This window comes from Melospiza melodia, chromosome 3 (genome assembly GCF_035770615.1).
Source record: "Melospiza melodia melodia isolate bMelMel2 chromosome 3, bMelMel2.pri, whole genome shotgun sequence".
Classification (NCBI taxonomy): domain Eukaryota; kingdom Metazoa; phylum Chordata; class Aves; order Passeriformes; family Passerellidae; genus Melospiza; species Melospiza melodia.
In genome coordinates, this window is record NC_086196.1 from 26,805,197 (window position 1) to 26,830,769 (window position 25,573).

Consider the following 25,573-nt stretch of genomic DNA (forward strand, 5'->3'; position numbering starts at 1 on the left):
CCTAAACAAGCTTGTTTTTAGAGAAACAACTTTAATACAACATCTACAACACTCATGTGGGTCTAAGCTTGTACATGTTATTGCTATTTATGTTATGTTATTGCTATTTGGCAAATACATTTTCCATCTTAAAATTCTTATTAGAGTTGACATTTAGAGAAGATGTGTATTATGTTTCTGATGAAATCCTAGTATTTTTTCAGTGCCTTAATTTGTACATTTAGGTATCACTTTAAGATAGAGACCAAGCTATGACTGTGTCAGCAGCTCACAAACAAAACCAAATTCTCTTAAGGTATCTCATTTCTAAAAAGCTCCAATTCATTAACCAAAAGACCCAAAAATTTGGGGTAGTGTAACTAAATAACATGACAATTTTACATCAACTTTGTAAAAGGGAGGAACAGCACTGCAGCTGTTGCAGTGCTGCAGTACTGCTGGACTTCATAACAAAATATAGAGGGTGAATTTCAATAGTACAAATTTCATTAAAAAGCCAACAATCCAATGCTAGCACTTTTCTTGGATGACAGCATACAATAAAAACATGAAACTTCCCTCATATAAAAGCCAAATACAGTTTGCTTGACTGTGAGAGATTTATAACATTAATAATGCCATTATAAGTAAATTATGAAACACTTTGCACCAGTAAAGAACCATTACTCCTCACTGTAAAGATATTCAATTAACTTTCAACTGAAATATGTGACCCCAGACTTCCTGGGTTTGATACTAAAGGACAACTGAAAGCAGGCAGATTTATGATACTAAAACCAAGCTGCTAACTTCAACTGTCACATAACCAATTTGCAGAAGAGCTAAATCATATTTACAAAAATAAAAACAGAGCTCAACTTGAAAAAGGGTTGTACATCACCCCCAAAGCCCTTTTGTCTCTGGTTTGAACAATGTACTGTAGCAGGGCTTCCAGGGAACAAAAAACCCAAACTAAACCAAAAAAACTCACCCTGTCTGGGTTCCTGCTTAAAGCCAAGCACTCATCTATGCTAAACAATCATTGCCAAAACTGAATCTGTAAGTGTTCAGAGTTTGGCTGAGCTTCTATATTTTTGCCTGCAATTTCCCAATGAGGTAATGGCCCATGCTGTCAGTTGTATCCACACAGAAAGCCTGATGCTGGATGCTCTCACTTGACAGCTTAATCCTTTTGCATCCAGTAAATCCTTCACTTCCCCAGTGCACCAAACCTACTCCATATATGCATTATGTTGTCACTTCTCAACACGGGAAAATATATGTAAGATAACCTGTAAAGTAGCATCAAGCCGCTACTACTATCCAAACAAAGAGAAAGGGTTCTCAAAAAATTCACTTAAATAGTTTCCAGCCACAGTGGGAGAGGAAGAAAAAAATGTGGAAGTGTGTTTTAAAGAAAAGATAGATACTTGAAAATATATAGTAATGATAAATTTCAGAGATGAACTTACATATGTCAGATTTGGAAAAAAAAATCCTCTAACCCACCCATTAGTGTTTGGAAGAGGCCTGAAATGCAGAAAAGTTATTTCAGTTTAAGCACTATGAGAAGAAAGATTATCTTGGGAAGCATTCATCATGCACTATAAACTGAATACCAGGTATGTAACAGAATTATCACAACCATATATATTGAAAGTGTAGTTTAAAAAATACCTTGGACAAAAGAAAACCATTACAAGTCAAACACCCACAAGAAATGTATGAGCCCCCACTATTGAGGTTTTCCTATAAAGAAGAAACATTGCTGTAGCAAAAGTAACACATCCAAAGCAGCTCCCTGAGTAAGCTCCCATTTAAGTCCCTGTTTTAAAAAAGGCAGGGTGCCAGGGAAGAGCTCCCTTTGCCACCCTACTGAAGCATGCAGCCTCCCAGATTCCCTCATCCTGTGATTGAGCAGGTGGTCTCCCTGGCACACAGGTCCCCTCACAAAAGGAAAGGTGCTGCCCATGCTGCCCATGTTAATACATTTCTGCTGGGAACAAGCTCAGAGCAGCCACTGCCTGTGTCAGAAGGCAAATGGGACCAATCAACTTGTGAGCTGCTGAGTGACACTGTGAGCCCTGCCTCTGAAACTTTTGTTATTTTTTCCCCTCAGCCTACTTCAATTGTTTCCACAGCTTGGTCACAGACTCGGAAAAGTTGCCAGAGATCGGCAGGCACGTCCCACAGCCCGGAGCAAGCTCCTCTGTGCTTCACCAAGTCACACCAGGGGTAAGGAACCTCTCTTCTGTGTTATCTTTTAAATCTTGCAGGAAGGCATGCTGTAACTGTACTTTTCTACAGAAACCTCCTCTACTCAAATTAACAGCTGGCTTTAACTGTTTATCAAAAATATGGAAATATAGGCATTATAGCTCTGAGTCAAAGATCTACTGATCTGCGGGGAGTCTTTCAGCAACAGTAAAGGCAACATAATTTCCTATATGTTCATAGGACACCAGCTGTCCTTGGGTAGATGATTTATACAGGTGGTATTGCACAAGAATGTGAGAAGGTTTCATCATGTTTCTCACACCTTTGCCTTTCCTTTTAAATTTAATACCTTTTGCTTGTTTTTTCTTTTGTCTGTTTGGTCTTGGTTTTTAATCAAAAATCTACAAAAGAATAATTCTCAAAGTTTTACAGAGGCATTCTTTTTCCCAAAGCTGCATATTCACAGACTGGCAAGGGTAAAGAAGCTCTTTCACCATTAACTCTGTAAAACATGTTTCTGATCTAACACATTAAGAGAGCAAAACTTTTTTGCTGCATGATGAAAAATTACCCTTAATTTAAAAATTTAAGTGATTTATAGCACTACTAGAACAGAAATTATACCATGTTACTCTAAGTTCAGGCTACAGAATCCACATAGTGTTTTTGCTTTGACATCCATAAAATTTTATTTTCTCCTGATGTTCATTGTAACTAACATAACACTTGCTTCTAATAACTGAGAAATAATTCAGCTAGGATTTGTAACATCATGAAATGAATTTCAAATGCAGAAAAGAACCCTTTTATTTCTAAGGGAAGCGCAGACATGTTGTACAATGCAATACAATCCCAGCTTTAAAATCACTGAAATAAGGTGCATCTCAGAGAAACGTGTCACATAGAGAACATTCAATATTTACATATACAAATATTTTTAAAAGAAATACAATTCTTGAATATGCACGTCTCTAAGGTACTTATGCTCCTTACAATCTTGTTCCCCCCTTTCACCAATTGACACCTTACTACTTATGTCTACATGTGGTTATAGAAGAGACAAACCTAATATAGACTTGTAATTTTGTGAGGTGTGTTTTCCCTGTTAGTGAACAGATACACTTAATTCCTTTTCCTAGTGACTGGCAGGCATCAGGCAAAGATACATCCAGCTGCTTGGTTCTGTGCTCAGCAGCCTTGTGCCATTTTTGAATGTTCAAGTGAGAGAAATGTCTGGACATGCTGTTACTCCCGAGGCAAACAATGTGGTACAGAGTTCTCTAGAAGCTGTTTTCAGTAGGCAGAAGCAGCACTTCAGACCTCCCAGTGCCTACAAAGAGCAAAGAAGATTCCGAGGCAGATTTTTTTCAAGGCTGAAGTTATACAAAAAATGTGTTTTCAAGTGAAGAGAGGAGTTAAGGTGTATTCTACCACCCAGAGAATCCTTCTCTTCTACCACAAATATTGCATATGCAGACCTTTAGAAATACACACATAAATTGAACATACACACCAACACTTAACTGCTATAGGCAGCTCTTCCCTGGAAGCTGGAATGCATCCCATAGCTACAGCAGGTCAGCTGCTCCATCATCTCTCATTTTATCTGGTTAGAGTTCAGTAATTTAATGTAGATGAGATAGTGGCTCAGCTGTTAAATTAAATTTAAAAATTTCACACTTATAACATCCCACGTCACAGATATCCAAACCCTGAGAAACAACCTACAGTCATGACACAGGCATGTGCCACAGGACAGGTGATAAGTGTTACAAATCAATGTGAAATTAGGCATTTAATTTACAGCAGGCAATTTTCTGCTTTTTTTTTTGCTACTCATTTGTCAAGACAACAGCGCAATTGTTATTTAAGAGAGATTCAGATTCATGTATTACCACATTTTTATTTTTAAAAGCTGCATTTATTTCTCATTCTTTGAGGAAGTTAGGAACATAGTGCCTCCATAGTGCTTTCCAGCAGGAAACTCACTGAAATCATCAGTTTGTAACTAGTAGTGTAAAGGTGATTTTCACTGCTTTTTCAGACCATCAGCAAACAAAAATGGGATACATGCACAGAACTACCCCAGCAACTTTTTGTTTGCTTTAAGAATAATTTGATTTAGGAATAAAAAAAGTACCCCAGCTGGAGAAATAAAAAATCCCACAGGGAAGTAAAGTTCTGTTCCCTAAAACTACAATACACTTTAGAACTGAACATTGCTTTTACTTTCTGAAGATTGAAAAAAGGCTAAACAGGACCTTCCTGGCATCAAGTAACTTCACAGAAGTTGAATTTATCTATTATATCCTTCTCAATCAATGCCATTTCGTTGTTCCCTGACATGCTAGAAGGTTAAAAACAAAACTTGGAACATCCCCTTCTACTTCTACCTTTTATACATGCTAGATGTATTTAAATTTTTACTTTAATTCAAATTGCACTTAGACTATTTCCTATTAAAGGGACATTATGAACCACCATAGCTAAAACTGAACATGAAACAACTCGTTAGATAATCAGTGAACACAGCAGAGCATGGAGTTCATTTCCTAAAAGAAATTTACTAAGTAAAAGGCAGATCACACCAACAGAATGGAATTGGTATACAGTTATTTTATGTCTTGTTTTGATGAGTATGGAAATTGAGGAACCTGCTCAAGATCCCACTGCATGGTCCTGCTGCAGTTGCAGAAAATTTAACCAACTTAAAACCTAGCCCAAAGCACTGGCTCCCAGGCTACTCTAATGGACCAGCACACATGTAAGTCCCAGTTATCCACAAGATATGTAGAAAAATTTCAAAACCCAAAATGACTGGTGTGTTCATCTATTCATCAGTGTAATTTCTTGTCACCTACACCATTCACATTCTCAGGGACTTGAAATACAAGTAGAGGCTCTCACTGTTGGTCTTGTGTCTTAGAACACCAAAAACATCAAAGCTACTCAGAAGGAAGACTGTAGAAACAATGAATTTGTCAGAGAGGGAAAAATAATAATCTGAAATGTGAGTCTTCCCCTATGCTCTCTGAAACACGCATGACACTTCAGTACAAAACAAACAAAACGTAAAGAGAATGATAAAATGAGTGTGCTTTTCGTGTTACCAGCACTTTTCAAACTATAAGCTGAATTGTTGCTTCTTTCCCCATCCCGAGGAAATACTGTCTCCATATGACTGAAAAATTATATTATATGCCACAAGTCAGTGCCTAAATCTTTAATCAACATCACTTTATGTACTTTTTCCATCACTACGTCCATGCTTAGTAAGGCTTTTTTTTTTTTTCAATGGATAGAAGTGAATTACTGAGGTTTTGGGACATGTCATTCTAAAAATCTATGCAATAGACTTATGCAACATAACTTTAACAGCCCCTCAGGGCTTCACTTGGTCATGTGGAACTGCAAGAATTCAAGTAAGTCAAACTTCTTCTATTCCACTGATATCACGGCTGCATTTAGTGAATGTATGACAGGAAACAGGCTGTGGCATTTCCAAGGGAGCCAAATTTATCCCGTGTGACTTCAAAGGAGTCAATGCAGTTGCACCAGGAATGGCCCACAGTTTTCACTTCGGTCACATACCCTCTCTCATTGTGAAGGGCACCCAGGAACAAAGATAAAAATAGCCTAATACAAATCAGGGAAACAGTCACATGTCAGTGAAGTGGGAAGCAATAACTGTGATCAGTGACTCATTCTGAAGTATGGAGTATAGGGGATTCCCTACATAGTAACATAGAGGGCCAGCCACCAGACACCTTCTGCAGATTCACTCTGTGCCTAAGACAAGCCTGCACATCCATTAACAGCAGCACTCATAAAACAGAACTGCACAGCCATGCAGCCAACTGCTCCTCTTGTGTGATGCTCAGTCTTGTCATACGAGTCACACTTTGTGACTCCTAAAAAATATCAAATATGATTTGCCCTGTTGCTGCACGTTTGTTTCAAGAAGTGGTGTCTGCATGACCAATTCTTCTTTATACTGGCCTAAAACACCAGGTACTGAACAGCAGAGAGCAGTTACTATTTGTGACAATGACCAATCTTTGTTTCTGTGTAATTATTTTCCAAGCTGTCCATTTTGACCTTGATAGCCTGTATGCAGCTGTGTTACTGAATCTGTTTCTCTTTCTGCACACTATAGGTGGGTGACAGTGCCATGGAGGATTAACAAGCAAGGTATGTGTTTATTAGTTGAACCCGAGCACTTGTAAAGACAAACTTGTTGAAATACAGACACAGAATTGGCTTCCTTTCCTTACAAGAAAATTTACCCCACAGACAGGAGGTTAAACAACATACAGATGTTTCAAAAACTTCCAAAACCACATAAACTATTAAATCAAGAAACTCAATCTATTTTGTCCTCTCCTCATCCCTTCTCTACAATGTCTTCTAGCTGTATGATGTATAAAGATCTTAACTTATGCTACCTTCCACTTTTTAAGATCGTTTTGTATCCCTTTCTGGTCACGTCTAAAAATCTATTTTGGCCTTGCATCTGTGATGCCCAACCAGATAATATTGCTTTTTATGGAAGCACTTCAGAGCCTCAGGGCCTGGCCCTTTGAGTCATGCAGCAACACTGCAGCGCAGGTGCCAGCATGAGTGCAGTTACACCTAATGCAGTAGGGTTGCATTAGTTCCTAATGAAATGGAATTTGCATTTATTCTGCATGTGCACAAGTACACATTGATGCTGTTCCAATCCTTCTGTGGGCTCCAAGAAAAAAATAATTAGGAAAGATAAATGTTGCTGCAACAGGTTACACACAGCCCAAAGACCAAGAGCTACACACACCTGACACTGAAAAAATGACATAAAATGCCGTGATGAAGTCACCCACAGGAAATGCTGTTCTCTGAGCAGTGTCTGTCACAGAACCTGGTTACACAAACTCCTCTCTATCCATGTAAATCCATTTGTGGTTCATCTACTGAGACTTGTCTGCAAGAGGATAAACAGTTTAATGCATTTCAGCCTGTACTGGGCTGGGAGAATGAATGTGAATTCAGCTAAGAGACTTTAGAATTCCTGTGCATGTCTTGCTTTTACTGCACTTGGGACAGACCATGATTATTAAAGAACTAAGCAGAATATACTTGGCAAGCATTTAACTGCTTAAATAGATGAAAACAGGTACAGCAAAAAGTCAAACAAAGATGAAAAATTGTAGTCACTACAAGAGTATGTTCTGGTGTATGTTTTTTTTGCAATAAAGTTAAGATCAACTACAGCTCAAAAATCATAACAAAATCTGAAGTTCAGTTTGAGAAGGAGATGTCATCACACGGAGTCCTCTAAGGGTGTTAGAATAACCACGAGCAATCTGATTGCTTTTGAAAGTCTCTTAAATACCAACACTGCCACTGAGAACACATGCATTCTGTCCATACAGTAACATTTCACTCTACAGCCCAACATGATAGGATTAAAAAAGGAAGAGTCTGAAAGACACTTTTGTTTCCTTTTAAGGTTTTTCCATTTTAGCCACCTATAAAGACAAATTCATGGGCAAAGTATCTCTGATTCAGTCAGGATCATCATGTAATTTGGGCAGCAGACATCTAAGCAATTGTTTTCCTCTATGTGGCAAATATAATTTCACTTATTTCGGGAAAAAACAAAATGAAGTGGTGACAAGGGGAGGCCTTCTATGAAATATATATACACAATATAAATTCATAAAATGTTTAGGGGTAAATGTAGCTTTAGGAATAAAGTTTGACAGATCATCATTATTTTTAAAAACCAAGTTTTCACATTGTGACAGCACCTACATTGAGAATCCAATTCACCATGAGCTGAACAAGCATATATCAAAGCCAGCTTCTTGCCACAGAAGGTTTTCACAGGAGGGTTTTATGTTGCAACTACTTATTTGGAGTTTTAAAATAATTGATACCCTGTCCTCCCATCTGCCACTAAAAAGGAGGAAAAATACACTTTAAATGTAACACTCACTTAAAAGACAAAGTTTGTAAATGCTTTGTTTTGTTCCTCTGCCTTTGCACCCACGTTTTGCACACACTGTCCAACATAAAAAAAAAGATTTAGTCCTTACTCTGTCTTTGCTGTTGAGAAGTATGTTACTAAAATTCCCAAGAGCAGTGATGCATTAAGTTTTAAATGCCCACCATAAAGAACTTTTTCTTGGAATGGAAATACTTCAACAAGAATTCTTTTCCTTCCTTCCAGCAAAAGGTACTGGTAAATCAGGTTATCTGCCCTGTCAGTACCAGTCAGCAGGACTATCCAGATCTCCTGGCCGAAAGGTCTGTGACCCTACTCTTATCATCAAGCCTTCACAAGTCCTTGAACAAATAAAGCAGAGAGGTGTGTGTGGAAAGGCAATCAGCCACAGCCTTTTCAGAGGCCGTGTGAGATAGAGAACTTAGGATCTAAGGCAATAATCTGGGCAAAATCCAGATATCCACAATTTCCATAGCACAGTTACTCAACACTGCTAAGAAGCAGGGGCTCAGTAGTCTTCAGGAGGAGAAGCATAACACAACACAAATCTAAAATTATAAATAAAATTTTAAAATTCAATTTTAACCTAAAAGCTTTGTTTTAAAGCCCTAGAAAGTCTGAAATAAACAGATTGCTTTTACCATCTTTATTTACACTCAAAACCACTTCTGCACTTCTAATTCTCTGCTTTCCTGCTTTCCAGCTCCACAAAGGCTGTCTAAAACAAAGAGAAGATATTAGGCACTTTGCACTGTTCCTGACCGCTGCTTTTCTTTCCTGCACTCCTAAAACCTCTGATTTGTGCCCTCTGCTTTCCTGTTGCCATGGAGAAGGTCCAACACATGACCCGCTCCGCTCTGAGGAGAGCCTCAACTATTGAGGTCAACCCACAAGCACGCCAAAGGCTCCAGGAGCTCTTTGTGAATTTCTGCCTGATTCTAATTTGCCTCTTGCTGATCTGTATCATAGTGATGCTTCTCTGAAGTTCCAGCACGTCTCTGCCCTGTCCTCTAGGAAAGTCACCCCAGGGGGAAGAGAGACCTACACGTGCAAACTCCAGTGCAAGGATCCTCACGCGACAGGGGCTAGCACTTGGACTAGAGAGTGTGCCAACCAGTGCTCTGCTATCTTACTGCCTGCTCATGTATTAAAAACACATTGTCTGTGCAGAACAGTGTTTAGAGCCTGTAGTTACCAAGTTGTGCATGACTCAATTTGTCCGTCTCAACCAAGAGATGTCTCTGCTACACGGGTTAAAGTATCAGTAAATCAGATTATCTGCTCAATCAGTAACAGCCAGCAGCTGGTAATTCAAAGTTTTAGTCAGCTAAACACCATAATCACTTTCTGGGGGCCTAAGTCTTTTTAGGTTTCTCTGAAAATCCTTAAGCCCTTGGAAGGGTTCCAGATTTGGACCATGCCTACCCAAAGAATAGCTTACAGGTACACAGCCCTCAACACATCCTGGGAAAATTTCTGCTCTGCTTAGTTCAAAGTGCTGCATCTCTGCATTATCAGCTAAAGGCATTCAAATCACTTTAGTGGTTTTTAAAGGAATATGAGAACGAACCAAAAATCTCTTCTAACTCCGAAAGAAAAAAACTAGGTCATGTGTTTTTCTCTCTATTTAAGGGGTCTTATATATGTGACATCTGGCAAGATTTTTCATTATGTTTTGCAGAAAAAAATTGACACTGCCATAACTGAAATAAAAAATATTGTTTTCCACAGTAATTTGATTGACATGACAACTGGCACAACTTGGATTCTCAGAGTTCTTAACATTTGCCTTCAGACAACTTAATTAGGGACTGTTCTTATTTATGTAGTAATTTCCTTAGTTTAAAACTACAAAAAAACTTGGAACTTGCCAATGTCACATGAGGTGGCTTACACCTGATGTGGCAAAGACAAAAGTCTAGGCCATCATTACTGTTGTGACTGATGTGTATCCATAAGTAACATCCCCATCTTCAACTGCAAATTCTTGCTAGAGAACATGAAAGTACTTTCCTAAAATAAATGACACATAAAAAAGTTCATTGTAAACAGTTATGCACAGAAGGGAAAAGCACTGCAGAAATATCTTTTCAACATGTAAACCACAGGCTATACACATAAAAGATGCCACTTCTGCTCCAAAAACTGTGAGCAACCAGACTGAGTAGATGACTTCCAACCCTACTTACCCTATTACATGTTGCTGGTATTAAGCAAAATCCCCAGAAATTTGATACACTTTTCAAATTTAAAGAAAGCTTAAGAATCAACAGAGGTCAGACAGACATCCATTTTTAAAAGAGATATTCTTCTATTCCATTCTATGTAAACATTCTTATTAATTAATACAGAAAAATCAAAACAAGTTTGTCTTGTAGTCTGCCTTTAAGACTTAATATTTCATGAGTAGAAGTTGATAATAAACAGCTGAGCAGGAAGGGAAGAAATCTCTGAAAAAAATCTGTATTCAATGGAATGCAAGCAAATCCAGTGGTGAATTTCCTATCTAGTGAGTAGGTATGTTGAGACCAGACTCTGAAGTAAGGCTACCCACAGGAGGAAATTAAGACAGCTACTTGTATGAGGATTAGGGTGAGCACTGGTGAGACTGGCAACACATCCCCACACTTGCAAGTTAGTATATCAGCATTACTGATTTGAATTGTCAGTGTAAATCTCAATTTCCATTTCATGCATTCTGGCCACTCTCACAAATGCATGAGATTTTAGCAAGCATACTTTCCCTTTTAATCCTTCTTGCTTTTCTTCTCTTTTCGAATCTGTATTTTTGTGATGGATAGAGTTTCTAGCTTTATTTGCTTTGGAATGTGTTTCAAGAGACTTCAACTGAAAATAGACAGTTTTACAGTACTGAAAACCTGCTGAAGAAAGAAGGGTTAAGAGTAAAGCATCAGCACTGCATTCAGAGGACATGTTTGGGGTTAGAGGTTTCACAAGCCAATAATTTAAAGGAGTCAGAGTAAAGCATTGCTAAAAAATGTAGCGCAATAAAAACAAACTCTCCACTTTCCTTTTATGTACCTGAAAATCCATAACTTATTTTAAAACAATAACCAAACAAGAACAAAACCAAGTTATCAATAAACTGAAAGACTTACTGCTATTTTACAGCAATGCAGATATATTGCAAATACTGTATATGGTTCATTGGTGTCTTAGGCTTCTGTTGATTAAATAATCTCTTATATCCTCTATATCACCAATTGTCAACTGAACCCAGAAATTTAAAAAAAAACCCTTCTGTACGTAATACAGTCTTCTTTGTAGACTTATACAAGCTTTAAAAATAATATCTACAGTATTTTTATTTAATAAAAGGACTGCTTGAAAAATATTAATGCATAAAATATATCCAATTGTTTAGAAAGATTCTATTACTTACTTATTAAAGTTATGTGAAAAGAAGCTAGTCATCACACAGCTTTCTAATTCTCTAAATCTCTATTTATTCTGTTTTGGTTTTCAGGAGTAATCTTGACTATTTTGCAATGTCCAGGTCACTTACATGTAGCTAGAGCTTGTAACTACTCCTAATTAATTTTCTGCAAATGTAATCAAAAAGTTTAGCACTTTTATGAGTCATAATAAAAATAGCAAACATGTACAGCAAATAGCTTGGATTATATTTTTAGTTCTCTGCTCCACTCCACCCAAGCCTAAATCTCTTTCCTAAGGTCATTTTACACACCAGTAGTGAATAAAGACAGCTAAACAGGCAAAAATCTCTTCCTCCAAAAAAAAAATTACCAACTTCCATGACAATTTTATACCGGGAAGGAGCTGAATCAGGAACCATAATAAGCTGGTTTTAAAGCTGTGTTTCCTCAGCCAGCTCCTCAGCAAAAAATGATACAACACTTGATTTAACAATTGAATTGTTATTATTATTCTCTATGTGAAAACATGACCCATTTAAAAACTGAAACTTTGCTCTAACCAAGACTAGTCAGAAGGTGTTTTAGAAGGCATCAGATACTTGCATTTCTTTAATAACTGTTCTACATCAATTTAGCAACAACTTCCCTTCCTGACAGAACTGATCCACTCATTGGACAGACAAGAGTAAACAGCCTTAAACAAAATTATTCACACAACATGCACAAAATGTTTGTCACGCCCCTGCACAAAAATCTTTTACATAAGTTTTGCTACAACTACACCAACGGCCAATGGTATAACTAGGCCAGTGGTATCCTGGCATGCATTAGGAAGAGCATTCCCAGCAGGTCAAGGGAGATGATCCTGCCTCTCTACTCCACCCTAGTGAGGCTGGAGTGCCATGCCCATTTCTGGGCTCCTCAGTACAAGAGAGACATGGAGCTCCTGCAGCAGGTCCAGCAGAGGATGGCAAAGATCACTAAGGCACTGGAGGAGTACTTCTGTTCAGAGCAAAGTCTGAGGGAGCTGGGCCTGTTCAGCCTCCAGAAGAAGTGACTGAGGGAGGGGACCTTATCAATGTCTGTCTGAAGGGGTGCCAAGAGGATGGAGCCAGGCTCTGCTGGGTGCTGCCAAGCAACAGGACAGGAGGCAATGGACAGAAACTGATGCACAGAAAGTTCCATGTGAATGTGAGGGAGAACTTTAGTGCAGGTGACTGTGCACTGGAACAGGTTGCCCAGAGAGGCTGTGGAGTCTCCCTCATGGGAGATGTTCAGACACCCCCTGGACACAATCCTGTGCCATGTGCTCTAGGATGATCCTGCTTGAGCAGGAAGATGGTAGTCCCCTCCAACCTTATCCATTCTGGGATACAGACTGAACAATAATCAGAAAAAATGGTCACACTTTTTAATGTATGCTGAAACATACTTTACTTATATCCTCTCTGCTAAAATTAGAGCAGAGTAATTGAACACATTCATTTAAAGAGTGTTTGGAAGCATATAAACACACTATAGGTTACAGACCAGATACCTGTATTTGTATGGCTATTAATGAATAGTGCCTAGGAGAATACAACTGGAAATTTTTTGTGTGAAATCCTGCAAGATCCAGAGATGTGTTATTTAACAACAAATGTAATCCTTTTAGCTTTGACCTCCATGATAAAAAGTGGGGGAAAAAAAGAAGAAATGAACAAACCAAAACCCAGAACATATTTATAAGGATTCTTTTAAGAACTAATGCTACCCTCAATAAGAACCCTAGTAATTTAAATTAATGAACACAGTCCCAATATTTACTGTAGTAATATTTAATTGATTGCTTTATAAGCTTTTTCTTTCTTTAAAGGCAAAATTATGCCAGAAGTTACACCTTTGTATAAGATGTAAAACTATAAAATACTGCCCTCTTGTGATCTTCCCTAAAAATGTAGCTGATTATTAAAAGCAAGTTTTGGCAACTGTTGGCAGTATTAGGGTTAAGTGGGTTTATATATTCCTTTCACTCATGTATATATATTTATATAAATAAACCCCAATTGTTAAGTTATTAATGCTATCTTAAAATAAGTAATTGCATATGTGCTATTAAAAGCACTGAGGACACATCCTCTGCCAGCTCAATCCAGATTCTTGGTAAGGCATTCGCAGGACTGCAGTGGGCCTTAGAAAGCACATTGCCAGCTAAACACGGCTGCAGTGCACGATGCCAAACCCTAGAAGGGTAGGAAATACTTCTATTAACAGACAGACATTTTGCCCAGATAAGAAAGCAGGAGGCAGAGCAGTATTTCACTCAACAGAGGTATTTTAGAAGTAAATTTTCAACAGTCTGTTGCTGAAAGAGACCAAGTCTTGAGAACATTCATTCTTCTGAAAATTCGATGGGCCTGGAAAGTAGCATACACATTGATAAAGTCAGTGAAGTGCCAAACTCTGTGAGAAAATTCAAGTCCTTCCTCTAATTATTAGTTTTTCAGAAATTCTTCAGTACTGGAATGAAAGTTATCATTAACCTTAATTTTATTTAATTTTATTTTTAAGGTATTTGAGAAAAAAGGCTTGTAGGAGCATCCAGAATACTTTTCCAGAAAAAAACTAAACAACTAGCTATTTTAAGCATACAATTTCTTTGTTAAGTGGCAGAAACTAAAAACCAGGTGAAGAGCTATGGACAGAATGAAATTCCTGTGAACCTACACAGCTTACTAATGAAGGAGCAGCCCTAAGCTACAATTAAGAGTCTGCTGCAGGCACAAGAGGGCAGACTGATGCACATTATGGATCTTGCCAACAACAGGGGTCTCAACCTGCTACTTAACTTTCTGCTCATTGTCTTGGTCCTAGTGCTTGCATTTATCCTTGTGAAGCTGATGTGAACCTCTGCAAGGCTCTGCTTCCTTCTCAGATTTCACCCTGTGGGTTTTGCAATGATAATGTAGACACTTTAGACTACCTGAACATAAGTATGTGAAGTCTGCAGAGGCTGAAGTGTCTGACAGTTACAGAGAATGTGTTCACACCCCAGATTTATCAGAAAGCAATCCTAAGAGCTGTGCACAAGCTGTGCACCTGCCACCGAGTGAAGAAAGCACCTACAGCCTCACCAAGTACCCAAAAAAACCCAGGAATGCATTGGCAGCTACTGCAGCTTCTCGTTGCTACAGATGATTGTTATTTAAAGATCTACAAATTATTTTCAGCATTCAAGGAACATAATTTCTGCAAAAAGGGGACAGCAGAAATCAAATTTTTAAAATGGAATTTCTGCAGAACATATACTTAATGGGAAATGACAGCAAGAAGGCAGACCAAAATGCCAGCTTTGAGTTGACAGCATACATCAAATTACCTGAGGAGAGAAAAGCACAGATGCTGGAAATGGAAACAAAGATATCCCTGAAAAGCAGCTTGCAGTAGCAGAGATGGGGATAAGTAAAGGTCAAATATGAAAACATTATTATTATTTAGACTTTTTTTGACCACCTGTGCTTCACTGCAACACCTCAAAAGCCAGAAGCCTTATGTTAACCAGCATATCAAAAGAAGCACCTGTCAAAACAACTGAAAAACAAAGGGCCATTACCCAGGGTTATCATAACTCTGGCCAGGAGACCCTTAGCACCAGCACATACACCAGCAGTAGGCACAGCTGCACAAGCCCAAGATGCACTACAGCCTCAGAGAGAGGATTTACCACTTATGCACAGGTCAAGTGAGCAGTGTGGGAGTCCTGCAGCCGTATTTGACAGAGCACTTGTTACTTGCCAGTGCCATCATCAGTCCATAGCCTGTCCTCACCTCTAGGCACGCAGCAAAAACTCCTTACAGGACCTTCTTTTGTGGCACTTTACAGAGTGATGTACTTTTCCCACAGGCTCCTGGGAAGGAGAGTGACCAACAAAAGCACACTTCCGTTGGAATGATTTTCCAGAAGGTAGAGCTAAAAACACGAGAAGTGCTGGGAAAGGAGGGGACCAGAAGCAGATTTTTGTACATCACATTGGAGCCAGACAACTTTCTCTTAGCATCTCACTTTCCCAAGTGAAACACAGGAACCAACCACAAGAATCACCAAGTGTAAACCAAAAAATATATATTGTACAGTAAATTTATTGCCATAGATATGCATATTAACACACATGCATAAGAGGCAGATGTTGTTTTATGGATGGGGGAAGCCCCAGCTCCAGCTTCCTACTGCCAACAGCACATCCCTCATTCAGCACATATACTACTGAGTGCTGAGTGTATTACAGAGCTGATCTATTCATGTTCACACCCAGAACTTCCATATGATCACTATTGTTATTCAGTTATCTGCAGGAGACTCATCTAAACTGGATCTATGAACAGACTTTTCACAGGAAAAGGCAACATGCCCAGCAAACCTGAAAGCTTAAGGAAGTCCTGCCATTAGTAAGTATCCACATTCCACTCCATGCAACCTGCTCCAAAGCTGACAGAGCATTAGTGTGCTGATTTTATCTGGAATAAAGTAATTTTCTTCATGGTATAGTAGCTAGCATGAGACTATGGATTGGTGTAAGTACAAAGTGTAGCTACTACGAAGGAAATTGCCTCTGCCCCAGCCAAACCAGGACAATGGCCTAAAACAGCACAGATAATTAAAAGCTTTTTTCTCACCTGCTCTGAAATACGTGCAACAACCACTTGAAATGGCTTCTACACACTACATACCCATAGTTTTTTGAAGCTGATAGTTATAGAAGTATGAATTCCAATCTGTTTGCATTTAAAGCACAAAACTTTGCACAGCTACATCACAAAAAGCAATCATTTATTTTTATAATCTTGAAATACTCTGCTTTTAAAAAAATATGTAAATTTATGTACCAGAGATATATGTGGCAATGGTTACATAATTTTGTATTACTTAGGAGAATTCCTGTTGATGCTTGACATAGATGGTTCAAAGCACATTAAAACCACAGTAACAAACAGGAAACCCACTCTAGCCCAAAGCAGAATAAGAACAGTTGTCCCAACAAAATGGTTATTCACTGCTTGGGACTACTCAAAGCTTATTGTCTATATGACCTTCTCTATATTCAGAAGTTTCCCTAGATTAGGGAAACCACTATGACACCAGTTGGCCCAGACAAAACAATGAAGTCACCTATTCCTTTTTAATAAATTGAGGAAAATGAGCCTACTGCCACCAATGAGCATATATTTCCAGATCAAAAATTGCATACCAAGGAAGTCTGTGAGAAACTTTGCTGTCAGAGCATGGAGAAACAATCCCCAGATGCAATCCTAGTAGCCTCCTCTCAGCCAGCAATGAACATGACAGAATCCTCAACAAATGCTGAAATGCACTACTGAAACGGAAGCATTTTCCAGAGATGACATATAAAGCTGGCAAACTTACGAGCTAACCAGTGCCAAGGCTTTTTTTGCAATCAAGCACCATCCAAGTTTGGTTTCCGATCATTTGCTGCACTCCAGACTGAACCTACAAGCACCTTACAATGAACGGGGTCCCATTTGCTGGGCTACCAACTTCACAGCAAAAGGAACAGACCACCAAAGCTTAGTTATGGCTCACAGCAAAGGAGTTCACTCTGCTAGCTAAAAGTGAAAATCCCTCATGTTAAAAAGTTTCCTGTTCCTGAAAAGTATGGTTTCATCAAAATGTGATATAGGAAAATATTGACATTAATAATTTTAATTTTCTGATCTGACAGGATTGTAAAAAAAACCTTAGCTTTGATTTGACATTTAAGAATAAAATTCTATGTGGCAACAATGTTATTTGACGAATGTTATGACTTTTGTTTCAATTAAACTTTTACAGCTTTGTTTACCAATTTTTAGATATGCATGCAGTTTACTTTCTTCCTTGTCTGCTTTGCAACAAAAAGTGTTCTAATAACGCTAAACTTCTCACTGCATTAAAACTTAATTTCCAGCAATTTTTATATACATGGTATAATCAATCCAGTGTTCTCCTCATTAAAAAACCCCACTAAACCAGGTACATTAAAGGGAAAAGATGCACTTAAGTAATTTCTACCTATTATCTCTGCAATATTCTGACACAATTTAGCACACCATGCAGAAATCAAGATGCTCTGTACACTGGAATAAAGAGATTCATACTGTGATACTTGCAACACCAGACAAAGTTAATATGTAGATATGCAATCTTATAAAGCTCTCCTTCTTATTATATGATCTCCAACAATTTTAAAGGCATGCTTTCATTTTAAATCTAATTTTTGGACTAGCACACAGCATGTACCTACATGCATTCAAATAGGATTTATAATAGGATCAGACTTTAATTGCTTTTGCTTGAAAATTTTGAAATGCCATTGCTTGAAAACACAGAGTTTTTTAATTTGGATTTTTGTGGCCTCCAAGTTCAGTACATGGGAAATGTTGTGTATTGTCAGCAGGTTTTTTCTCTTAATACAGTCCTTATCACACATTTCATTATTCAAAGATCAGCTGTATATTGAAAACAATTAAACAAGTACATGGTGAAATATAAATTCTGCATGGAAACTGTTTTCATTAACACATTATTTTTTTGTTTCAGTGCATAAACTGAACTCCATACACTGAAGAACTTTTAAAATCTGTTCCTAGGAAATCTGTAGGAGAATGTTTATTTCCAAAAAGGATACATTAAATAACTCACATTAGCTAAGGAAACGAATTTTCAGATGCAACTCCAAGATGTTACATAATAACCATACACCAGGTTCTCCTTAGAGACTTATTTCTGAAATGTACAAACATCACACCCACAGCTGAAGGATGCACCTTCTCTACGAGGCATTCTGCTGTTCCACAGCACATTTAGCACATTTTCTGCAGTTGCAAACCTGACCACATCCTGAAGGACAATCACAATGCAGCTGCAGGCCTTCTACTCAACACTCTGAGCTTCCCTTATAATGCACAGGAAATTTTACTTTACAATCCATGGTTTACAATTGGAATGGAAAAGCCCCATGATAGGCATTATAATTTGGGGAGCAAAGTATAAGAAATACCACTGAGTTCGGTCAACTTCAACTACTAAGGAAGCAGAGAATCTTAAGCTTGAAAGTAATTAACCTTGGAACAGCTTTTGAGGGGTGTTACATTATACTTTCCATTAGTCTTTAGAGTAAACAAATAGAAACCTTCTCTGATTTTACAAAAGTTAATTCTGAATTAGCATTTTCTATGGTCAACTGTCTATACTAGTGTGTGAGGACATAAAAACTTATTTGTATTGTGTATTATTAAGCTGTTTTCTGGACCATCAGTCTTCAAAATCAACTCAGAAAATTGCTGCTGTCTATTCTTACTTCATTAGTGATAGTCTGGAAGAAGGGGAGACTACAGAGTTCAGCTATCTTAAAGATGCACAAAACTGCCCTAGATTAACAGTTAGAAGTAAAGTTTGTTGTATTCTCTGTTCATGGCAATAGTAGCTTTAAAGAAAAATAATGATAAACTGGTTTTTTTCAGTCCTAGAAAAACCACTACATTTCCATCAGGATATATACATATTAAAAGCAAAAACACAAAAGTAATCCTTAAAGGAAAAGAATAATTAAAAAATATACATAGAGCTGTGGGTTTTGCCCTTTTTATAAATCATCAGCTTCCTCTTATGCCTTCTACTCTATCTCTTAGATATATATTTCACTTGGGATTGCAGTTTTCTTGGTTTCTCAGAAATAATAAAATACCAGTTCCCAGGTACATGTGATCTCTAAAAAAAGACCACAGCAGAATGATGCTGAGGTTTCTTTAAAAGACAGGTGTCAAGACAGGAAGAATCATTCTCATTTTTTCATTGCTTCTGGCATCTCTCCTCCTTACAGGTGTAACCTCTGTCAGAAAGACGGGAGGGCAAGGGATGCTTTTAAGAGCCCAAAGGCCCACTGCTCTTGCACACACTTTAACCTTCACTGGGTCCTACTTCACAACCACACCTCACTTGAGGACACAGAACAGATCCCATTTCAAGGCCAAGCAATATGACTCCAGATCATGCCAATGGAAGCACTTGCTAAGGGCATAAGGAATTTCCTCCACAGAAATGCAGAAGTTACAGGTGAAAAAAAAAAGCAAAACAAAAAAATCCCAACAAAACCCAAAAAACCAACCAAACAAACACCCACAAAAAAACCACTCCATAAAACAAAACAATCCAGTTTTAGGCAAAATGTCAAATCTCAAAAACCTGGAAAGGTGCAGCACTGTTTGTGAATTGAAGCCAAAGAAAAATAATGCTTGTGTTCCCCCTGCTGGCTCTGTCCTCCAAATACAGCTCAGTAGCAATGCCTGCATGGATGAAAGCTTTTGAATAACTGTAATAACACATACAGGGCTTCACCTGTTTCAAACATGTAACTTTGCCTTCATATGTACTTAAACATGATCAGAGGGAGAAAGCACTTGTGACACCTGAAGGACAAGAGCTGGGAGTTCTTTTGATCTAAACAAAAATAAATTTCTAAAACACCCATCCTAAACAAAGTGCCTTTAAAGGCACATATAGGATGATGAAGAGACCTATGCCTAATTAAGTAAATAAGTAAATAAAACTTGTGAAACACCATCTGGAGTACTGCATACAGGTCTGGTATCCCCAGCATAAAGAAGAATGTGGAACTGTTGGAGCAAGTCCAAAGGAGGTCACAAAATTGGTAAGAGGACTGGAGCACTTCCCCTGTGAAAACACGCTGAGGAAGGTGGGGCTGCTCAGCCTGGAGAAGAGAAGGCTGAGTGGAAATCTCATAGCAACCATGCAGTATCTGAAGGGGTCCTACTGGAGTTTCTTCACAGGAACTGCAGTGAGAGGATATGGAGTAATGGGTGGAAACTGAAAAAGAGGAAATTTAACGCTGAATATTAGGAAGAAATTCTTTGCTGTGAGGGTGGTAAGACACAGAAACAGATTGCTCAGGGAAGTTGTGGATGCCCCAGCCCTGGCAGCGGATGCCCCAGTCCAACACTAGGCTGGATAAGGCTTTGAGCCACCTGGTCTAGTGGGAGGTGTCCCTGCCCATGGCAGAGGGGGGTGGAATTAAATGATCTTTAAGGCCCCTTCCAACCCTTAACATTATGTCATTCAGTATATTTAAATGCAGGCACAGTAACCTGATCACAAATCTCACAGACAGCACTACTGGTGGCTGCAGTCAGCTACACATCTCAGGTGTTTGGGAAGACCTGAATGAATGGATAGACCAAGCTCCCTGCAGTTGCTTCCCAAACCCTTTGTGTGCTCCTCAATGCCACCAGCAGGTGCCACCTGCCCGAGTCCAGCTGGCAGTGCCCTGGACCCAGCCTCAGCACTGAGCCCATCTCTGTCACTTCAGTTCTGAGAGGACCCCATCGGCCTCTGCTCCCTACCTGGGGAATTTATCAGCATCAGAATCTTTGAAGTGCTTAGAGAAAGGTGAGGGCTTCTGCAGCAATAAAGGGTGGCTAGCTGTAACAGTGACAGGTTTTTAGACAAACCCTTAGAGATTACTATTAGTTTGGCCATATTAATTGGCTTCAATTTTCTTCAGCTAAAAAAGAAAAAAACTCCACCCCCTTAAAAAACTCAAAACACCACCAAAAACCAAAATTAGACCACCATTAAGAGCAAAACTGGATGTTAACAATCTCTAAACTTGTTATTCTTTCCATCAGTACACAACAAAAGGAGTAACAACACTGAGCACAACTCTTTCTAAATTACATTTGTGTACTACAGGCTGAAGAAAACAGGAAATCTGAACATACTGCTAGATTATCTCTGTTGAGCTAATATCCTAGTCTAACCCTAAAATGCCTTTCAGAGAAATTTATATATTATAAACTGGGATTTTTTTGTCAAGCCAAGCCAAACTTACTACACAGGTAAACATGAACATGTAGATTTTAAATACTGCCTTCCTTCACAAGCTGTACTTCCCCATTAGGGGAAGAGCTGGAAACCAAGACTGTGAATTGCAATGTTAGAAAGGGTTGCCTATATCTTAAAACCATGTGCTTGATAATATTGATATAAAAATATTTCAAGCATGATAGATCAACCACACATACTTATTTAAATAAACCAGATTTGTTGGCTACTGTTAGTTGATTTTTATTAGTTAAAAAATAAGCAGTAGTACCAAACTGAATTCTGTTTTTAAGTGCTAGGCAAAAGAGATTGAATTTTTGTTCACCCTTGCACGACACAAGTCATTCTTATTTTGCTGAATGCATAAATGCAGCCTCTGTAATCCCTTTCTGATAAAAATACCACGTTTCCCCCACTATACAGTTACTCTAAAACTACTAAAAAGGCTACTTGGTGGACTTCTTCCTGTGCCCAGCTTCACATGAAGACATTGGTGCCATGCAGACAGGTGCAATGAATCAGAGTAAACTGTAAGTAGGCAGTAGAAATAAAAGAAAACCCAACAAACAACTAATACTGAGAAACAAGCAGCAACAGCCCCAACCAAAGCTTAAAAATACCATCAGCTGGTTAGCAGGACCTGCTCCCTTTCCTGTTTCATTAAGAACTGCCAGTTATTCCTCAGGTATAACCCAGGATGCCACATGATGGCAGCAAACACCAAGCTCTGCCCTTACCTGCACGGGCTGGTCCCCTGCTGCTCTGAAGCCTTCGAGGGGCTGCATGTGCCATGCAGGCACGCCGTAGGGCTCCTCGGCAGGCCTGCAGTCCAGGGGATTTGCCCGCAGCTGCTCCTTGAGCCACATCTGAGTCCTGACTGCCGGCTGTATGGGAGCGCCGCTCACAGCCTGCTGCCCCAGGGCCGCGTATCTCTGCCCGAAGGCCTCGCAGCCGCCTGCCGCAGGCTTGCTTTCGGGTAAGGCACTGTAGGTCAGGTCTAAGGCGTGTCTCCTACTTGGGGAATCCGAAACAAAGTCGTCTTTGCTGCACGTTTCAAATTTGTACTTGCAGTCCAGTAGAGAAGATCGTTTTTTCCCCATTTCTTTGTCCTCAATCTTTAGCAACTCCATGCTGTCATGCAAACAACTTGGCCCATTTGTCCTTAATTGAGGTGGCACAGCTTTGTCCGTGCCAGCCCTGTATTCCACCGAATGGCTACTTCCATCTTGGCTGAAATTATTTGGTGAGCTGAGTTTAGACAAGGAGGACCATTTTCTTACAGGTCTTGCATCTTTCATGTCAAGAGAATTGTCCAGGGCTCCCTGATTTCTGCCTCCTCCTGACCGTACAAAGCTTGTACTCCATTTTGAGCCATCAGACTTGAAAGCTTCCCTGTGTTTGGAAAGTGAAGAGCTGGCACCAGACAGCATCACATGGGCAGTGGGAATAGAAACCAGTGATCGGCTGGGCTTAAATGATGATGTACCACTTGAAGTTGAATGATCTGTGAAGAGAAATTTATCATGTAAGTAAGTGCAACATAGTGCTCATTAACACTAGTTCAGATAGGACAAAATATCAAATTCAAGGTGAAAAGCAAAAATAGAAGGAAAGAGGTTTCTTGACAAAATAGAGCCTTCTAGATCATTCTAAACCATGAGAATAGAAACTAATTAAAGTGTGAGATTTTCAAGTTTATTTTGCTCAGGTGTCATGATAACAAAAATAAAAGCTCACTAATCATAGGCAACTGAAGCTTCAGATAGAATTCTCAGCCTGTGAGCCAAAGAAACCATTGCCAGCTTTAAGGTGGCAGGATGGATTTCTCCCCCACTCCACACATACTAAGGAGCTTCTATATCACTAACAGTACAGGTGCTCAGCAGCCCCAAGACTCGTTCTCCTTCCATCACCCCATCACCCCTCTTCTCATTTTTTGAAGGCAGAAAAATTCAATAAATGCATTTGGTTAAATGGCAGTGCTGTAGACAAGCCAGTTTAATAATGGTCACTTGGACAGAGTTATCCATTCTGGATCTCACCAGTTTCCAAATATGCTTCCTGTGCTGTGTTTGGCTGGGAAAGAGTTAATTTCCTCTACAGTACCTGGTATGGGGCTATGTTTTGGATTTGTTCTGGAGACTGTGTTGGTGATTTAGGGATATTTTGGCGCCTGCTAAGCACTCCTTACACAATCAAGGCTTTTCCTGCTTCTCACCCACCAATGAAGAGGCTGCTGGTACACAGGGAGCTGGGAGGGGACGCAGCTGGAAGAGCTGACCCCAAGTGACCAAATGGATATTCTGTATTCTATGGCACCATGCTCAGCAATAAAACTGGGGGAAGGCTGGTTTGGGGGGCTGCTGCTCAGGGAACAGACAGCTGGTGGTGAACAATTGTTTTAATTTGCAGCATTTCTTTCTTGTTACTTTTCTAACAATATTTTTCTTCAGTAAAAGACTCTCAGGGAAAGCAGGGATGGAAATGCCCAGAAGAGAGAAATGCATCTCCTCTTGTACAGGCAACTCCTTAGCTTGAGGCTGCTGGCTTTGTAACATTCAAGACAACTAACCTTTGTACTGAACCTTACGCAGAAGCTGAATCTGACACAGCACAAAGTCAGTCCAGCAAAGGCAGCTGTCCCAGGCCTTTTCATATCCAAAAAAATAAGAGTGTATTAGGGTTCAAAAAGAACTGACCTATGTTTTAGGCTATACAGATTTCTAGGAGTAGAAATATTACATCTGCAAGAGAAGGGTAAAAGAAACCCTGTATATATGTATCTGTAAAACTTAAAATAGTAAAAAATATATAATAGTATTTAATATAGCATTTTCCATCTAAAATGCTGACTTAATGTTAGACATACATGGTTTTAAAACTGAAATTAAAACCAATAATAATTAGAAATACATTATCTCCTTCATTTATTAGATTACAAACTTATTAATATGTGGTAGATTTTTATTTTTCCTTCTTCTAAATTTAATTTTAAAATAATTAATTTTGAGTTAAGATTTAAACATCTTCACTTCCAATTCTAAACTCTTCAAGCAGATTTGAACTTAGAATGCCACTTATATCCAAGTACAGCTAATGGATGTCTCCAATAATTTGTCTCAAAGAGAAACACAGTAATTTTGGCTTCAAGTTGTCCTAATTAGTCTTCCCATTAACGCTCACTGAAACATATGAGAAAATTCACACTTTTTCTTAGAGCATATTGCTCAAGTCTGCCTTGCCTTCAGGCTCAGCTGGAAAGAGAACCAGTCTGCCCTTGGAAATACCTCACAACACAAAAAGCAGGAAATTCATAGATTTCATTGAAAATAAGAGAGAATGCAGAAAGCATCATGAAACTTAAGAGATATTATTATTTCTTCTTTAGTCACAGGAATAAGCTCCATCTGGCCAAATCCTGTCAAAGACAACTTTATCCAAGCAGCAGGTTTTTCCCTTGCATACAGGTGGGGGTATGCAAATGCCAGTTCAGACCTGAAAGCACTCTCTCCTTGGGATTATTTGGGGTTTATTTCACTGATCTGGCATTTATTTGAAGATTACAAACACTCTGAAACACGACTTGTGTGTCTCCAGAGTCTTTCAAAGCTTAAAACTGCTCTCTTTAATGAAAGTCAAAAGAGACATGGGGATAAAAAAAGTAGCTAAATGCTACTGGTTTTCCTTTCAGCAGAAATAAGATTATATGACAACTTTTTCTTTTCAATTATCCTCATAACTTTTCCTGGTGTCCACCACAAAACTCCCTGGAGTACTTTTCTAGCAGGCATGACATTTTAATACCTGATCCAGTACTTCCAGAGCCACATAAATAAGAGAATTCAAAGTACACTATTTTAAAACCGCATTACAAGATTTCTACCATATAATAACAGCAGATGGAATAAAAAAATTAAGAACATTTCATATGGCTTTCTTACCATCTTGTGTTACACTTCTGAAATATCTAATTACTGCTTATCTGGCATAGTAAATTATGTAACAGAACCAATTTTGGTGTTAATAAAAAACTAATCACAAAGAGAGAGCACAGCAGGCACTTTCTTCTGAAAGAGGGGTAGAAGAAACTCCTCAATATAAAGTTAATAAACACCTACA

At 38.8% G+C, this 25,573-nt stretch overlaps 2 protein-coding genes across 4 annotated transcripts in view; one reads left to right on the top strand and one right to left on the bottom strand.

Annotated features, from left to right (window-relative positions):
• The window catches only part of CEP85L (centrosomal protein 85 like), a 105,116-nt gene that overhangs the window by 41,975 nt on the left and 37,568 nt on the right, over positions 1 to 25,573 (bottom strand). Inside the window, exon 3 of the mRNA XM_063151072.1 lies at positions 22,192 to 22,958. Within this exon, the coding sequence (XP_063007142.1) occupies positions 22,192 to 22,958 (767 nt within the window). The remainder of the gene's footprint in view (positions 1 to 22,191; positions 22,959 to 25,573) is intronic.
• On the top strand, positions 1,847 to 11,814 carry PLN (phospholamban). 3 transcript variants are annotated; one of them, XM_063151070.1, is made up of 4 exons: positions 1,847 to 2,036; positions 2,121 to 2,214; positions 6,353 to 6,387; positions 8,886 to 9,354. In XM_063151070.1, the coding sequence occupies exons 1-4, from the start codon at positions 1,862 to 1,864 to the stop codon at positions 8,921 to 8,923; spliced, it is 342 nt and encodes a 113-aa protein (XP_063007140.1). In that variant the 5' UTR covers positions 1,847 to 1,861; the 3' UTR covers positions 8,924 to 9,354. The 3 variants fall into 3 exon arrangements, with proteins under 3 accessions (XP_063007140.1, XP_063007139.1, XP_063007141.1); XM_063151069.1 differs by having other exon boundaries at positions 1,847 to 2,214; XM_063151071.1 differs by having other exon boundaries at positions 1,959 to 2,214; positions 8,886 to 11,814.